At 42.0% G+C, this 5,000-nt stretch overlaps 1 protein-coding gene across 7 annotated transcripts in view; it reads left to right on the top strand.

Moving 5' to 3' along the window:
* Positions 1-5,000, top strand: part of LOC147029524 (mitogen-activated protein kinase kinase kinase 2-like) — a 104,101-nt gene that overhangs the window by 4,171 nt on the left and 94,930 nt on the right. For 6 of the 7 annotated variants that reach the window (XM_085872625.1, XM_085872622.1, XM_085872619.1 and 3 more), the window contains 2 exons: positions 1,009-1,153; positions 2,541-2,643. In XM_085872625.1, the coding sequence (XP_085728751.1) occupies positions 2,640-2,643 (4 nt within the window). In that variant the 5' untranslated portion in view covers positions 1,009-1,153; positions 2,541-2,639. The remainder of the gene's footprint in view (positions 1-1,008; positions 1,154-2,540; positions 2,644-5,000) is intronic. The other variant, XM_085872620.1, reaches the window with a different exon arrangement.

The following is a 5,000-nucleotide window of genomic DNA, read 5'->3' as shown; positions in this document are numbered from 1 at the left end:
CACGGCCGAACCCATAATACCTTGGGGCCCCAAATTTTGGGTGTTGGTACTTCAGAATCTGGGCAAGACTTTAAGCTTCTGTACGTTGGCCTTGACGTCCGTTTTGAGGCCACCAAAGGCTGCAATAAAATGTATATTGGGATTTGGGGTCAGGCAGTGCTGCCGCAGGTAAAAGGTAACCACCATAAGGCGAATAACTCCATCGCTTTTCAATATCCAACACGTCCTGTAACCACCGCTGGGAAAAGCTCACCCAGCAGGACAACGCCAGGTATATCTCCCCCTCCCCCTCCCTGGGTAGTGTCGGGTAGCTCCTGCTAATTATGAATATTTGAGTACTAACAGCTTTGCTTTGTGAACTTTTGGTCACGTTTTATTTAAAAACTGTCTTGTTTGAATGTTTTGTTTTGTCACCTTTTCTTTGTTTACATGTTTAATATACTATTTTCATGTGCTGGTCGTAAGGAATGTTCTAACTAGTTTTCTATCACATCACGTCAGCAAGTAACCACATTATTAAAGGCTGGAGAGGTGTGTAACCTGCTGTCAAAGCGTGTGCTCTGTTTCTATTTTTAACCAAGAATTTTTCAAAGCAACATCTGACCGAATGTCAGTTGTTGCGTCGGTTCATGCAGGGAATTCCTTTTCGGCAGTGTTCCATTTTGTGCTTCTCACGGTGGAGAGATGTCTGCACGCATGTCTGATACCTGAGTGTTTCCTTGTTGGATTAATCCATTAAACAATCGGTGTCCTGCATTGTTAACCTGAAAATCCAACTTCGTGCCTAATTATCAATCTTTTAGTATCCTTAATTTTTAAGGCTTGCTTACCTGGGGGAAAATTGGTTATTAGCATCCTATGTATGACATATATCCGTACAATGACTTAATTTCCATTTCGCTGCTAACGGCTCGACGTCCTTCAAAGCTCATTCCCTAATCCTAAAATGCTCATTCCCAAAAAGCATGACCCTTTCTTCATTCTATTTTCCTAACTTTTCCTTTACAGAACTGCGTGACGGTAACGGATCTGCAGGCTGATGGGGAGGGAGAATTGGTGGGGAAAGGCTGTGGACAGAGTATCCAAACCTAACTTCCGGAGGCTCATTGTGTTGGTGGCAGAAGCGTGAGATTGGCTCAAACGCCTTTGGCCTGTAAGCTGTTCTAGTACTAAGACGGCACCTAGTTTGTGTGTTTTACTCACCTTGTCATTGTGAATGCTCTCCTCCGATTCCTGTCTGCGCAGGATCATGAAAACCGAAGGAACTTTCCTATTTGTTCTTCATCCAAAATACGACATTTCAACGCATTGTTTCGTTTCTTACGTTCTTTGTCTTCAATGCTTTTTCTGTCTCGCACATCTGTACCCCCAGTGTTGCCTATTACTCTCACCGTCAGCCAAAACCCAAAGGTTTCTGCCGTTTTCTCATGCATGCGTTTTCCAGCTACACTTTGGCTAATTGTAAGACGAAAGAAATGCACACATTTTATGGGTTGCCTTACATGTGATCCCTGCCAATATAACGCGTGTGCTGTTTGCACCACACAGTATCGTCGGAATTCCGCACAGACCCAAGTGTTGGTCTGAATGGCCTTATTTTTCCACTTTTGCAAATAAAGTGACATTTTGCACCACAAGCTGCAATGAATGATGCAGGCAGGGTTAGTGGCAGTTTGGGGCCGACACAACGGCTTGGTTTATCCAAGTCTGCCTTGTACTCTGGGGCCAACTGGCTATCCTGGGGTTGATTTAGCTTTATTTTATTTTATTTTTAAAGCTTTGGGTACATTGAACTCGTATGACTGTGTTGCATACACCTCTTTGTATAATCGAGTGAGGAGGATGGGATTGCAAGGTGGGTGGTTGTTTGTTTTGGTTTGTCTGTGCTGCATTGGGGTCCAGATAAATGGTATTTATATTATGCTGGCGCCTGCACTGTTCGTTTCCTGACTACATCTTTATTTTTGTCTCCAACCTCTTCTAGTACTATTATTTTGGCCTTTTCCTTATCCTTCATAGCCATTCAAAGCCCTTCTCCATCTCTTCACTTTTGTGCCTCAAAATTTTGTGTTGGTTCCTTTTTTTATCCCCCGCCTGTGGAACCATCTTCCAGACTCTCGTCAATCTCATTCTTCCCTCCAGGTCTTCAAGACAGCTGTTCACTACCATCTCAAATATTCCCCAGTCCAAAACCATGATCTTTTTTACCCTCGTTAACCCTCACCAACCCCATGTCTTTCCAAGTTTTCAGTCTTTCCTTCCTGAGAGTTTGCAGCTGTATCCATCTTATCCACCTCTGGATCATTCTTCCCCACATCCCTTATTTGTCCGTCTCACTCTTTTTTGTAATCGACACTGCTGTTGGTATGTTTCCTCCCTTTCTTCCCACTGTTCATTTTGTTATACTACGTCCTGATCAGTTTTATGGTCTGCCTCCTCCATGCGCTTTGACTTTGTATGCAAATAGAAAAACCTGCTCTCTCACTCATTCACGATCCTTATCTATTATCTCTTGATATTTCCTTCTTCTCCTCTTTCAGATTCAACCTGAGCCAGTCCCACAAGAAATCCTCTGGTGATTTGACTGAGATTTTCAAAACACACAAGAAATAACAGTATCATTGACCAGAAAAAACAACATGGGTAAGTTTGACTGTTCTAAGGTTGGCACAATAAAAATACAAGCATTGTAATTACAGGTCCATTGGCATTTGCGCATTGCTTCACTGTTACCCTTAACTGGCATTTTCCACAAATCGTAGCGAGGTACGTACAATGTGTCTTAGTCGGTTGACCGCAGACCATCGTTGTGATTTATGGTTGATCAATGTGAATTGACTTTGGTATTTGGAGAATCACAAATGTATCTGAAGTTGGGCTAACATTGTGGATTATTTTCCCCATTAACCTGTTGTTTTATTGTATATTTTCATCATTTTAAATTGTACAAGTCTGGAGATGGCGATGGTTCACGAGCAATGTACACGGTTCGCCTTTTTTATTTTTTGACCTTCGAGGGGACGCCACGGGCAAATTGGCGGGAATCGGGAAAAACGTAAATGATGAAAGTTGTCGTAATTGAAGAGCACTACAAATAGACCATGAATTGCGAAATCCTAAACGTAGTTTGCCTTTTTTATTTTTTTTTGGCGGGAATCGGGAAAAACGTAAATGATGAAAGTTGTAGTACTCGAAGAGCATGACTTGCATACCAACTTTCATTCGAAACAGTTGAAAACCCAAGGAGCTCGATGCCCAATTTATTGATTTTTTTTTGACATTTTCTAAGTTCGTGACCTTGTGACCTTGACCTTGGGACGAAAATGAAAAATCGAGCTCTGTGGGGCTATGCAGGTGCCGATGGGCTTTCCAAATACCAAAACCCCTGCCAGATTCGACAAACCTCCTCGGAGAAGATGTAACTTGAAACCGGCTACCCCCTAAAAACATATGTTTTTTGGGTGTGGCTCTGCCCATAATGGGCGCAGAACACCCATTCTCAGGAAAACGCAACTAGATCATGATGTAAACCTCCCACCAAAATTTTATCACGATCGGATCAAAACTCATGGAGCTATGCTCGGGACAGACAGACAGACAGACAGACACACACCAATAAGGAATATAGATTATAGTGGCCACTTACTGACTCGTGAACCAATATTTTCAATGTTGTTTCTAATTTATTTTCCTTTATTTATGCTTTATTTTGAATATTTGTAATTTTTTTGTCCTTTATTGTAACTTTTTTTTTACAATCTTCAAACTTGCCACCAATTAAATTATGTTTATTCTTTGAAAAAAAAATCATATTTCCTTCTGATGTTGATTCCTTTTTATTGTTGATATATTTTTTTATTAGTATTTCCTGCAAGCTTAATGTTCTTAGTTCTTGGATTTTTTTTTCATACTTGTTAATAACACCAAAATTATTATTACAGTATATAACAAGCGAGGTACCCGTGCGACACACGGGAGGGAGCCCAAATGCAAACAGACAATGCGGAAATGGCGAATGCCAAACCATGAACCAATAAATTCCACATTCCTGTTGCACATTCAGTCATACGTCAAGCATGGACAGCTGGTTCGTGAAGCACTTGGGCAAAAACTTACTGCAGTTGACCCCAACAGAAGTCATGTGGAATATTTCAATGATGTCATTGGCGAAACTGCAAATGTCGAATCCGTGAATGTCACCGGTGGAAACTCTCACATCATTTCCTGGTTCTCCTTTAAACTCGATCTCTCAATATTTTCATTCTCATTAGTATCATTCCAATCACAAATTAATAATATACCATTAATATTTAACAAAAACAATGTCACAAACACTGGTGAGGTAAACACAGAGAAATGCCGTTCTGGCGTTACATCCGGCTAGGGAGCAGTTTCATACGGATTGAAACTCAAAATCATAATTGTATTGAGGCATTTTTGAAACCTCCCACCCACCTTAGGACACTGGCTGCATCCCCAAAAGGTTCCACAGAAGGTTTTGTGGGGCTAGCCCCAAAACTGAAGGAGTTGTTCAGGAATGGACTGACAGAGGAGGAGGAGATTGGGACCATACTCTGTGCAGGGCGTTGGTGCTGCCTTCATAGTCTCCTTGGCTATTGGACACAATCCTGGATGGGTCGCCACTCTGACACAGTGGACCAGCATGCTGGCACTCATTTTGCTGACCTCGGAAGGATGACATGCCGAGTTAACCCCACCTGGTATTAATTCAACAGCTGAGCGAGATTTGAACTGAGGACCCTAGGATCCAAACCCCGCCACCCTAACTATTAAGCCAACACCAGGCATACGGACAAACACTCCTGCTTTATATAATTATAGACTAGAATACAAGACCCGTCGCTTCACTGACGGAAATACCAATCTTTGCTGTGATGGCTAATCAATAGGGCAAGAAGAAAAATGATTCCTGGGAGTGCGGGGAGAACCAGTGTAGCAAGTTTGTGTTTGCAGTTTTGCCACGTGGGCCCATGTACCCA

The sequence above is a fragment of the Eptatretus burgeri genome, chromosome 3 (assembly GCF_056783735.1).
Source record: "Eptatretus burgeri isolate ZD-2024b chromosome 3, Ebu_testis_v1, whole genome shotgun sequence".
NCBI classification, from domain to species: domain Eukaryota; kingdom Metazoa; phylum Chordata; class Myxini; order Myxiniformes; family Myxinidae; genus Eptatretus; species Eptatretus burgeri.
The sequence above is the reverse complement of the archived record's forward strand: the minus strand, read 5'-3'. Positions and strand labels throughout refer to the sequence as shown.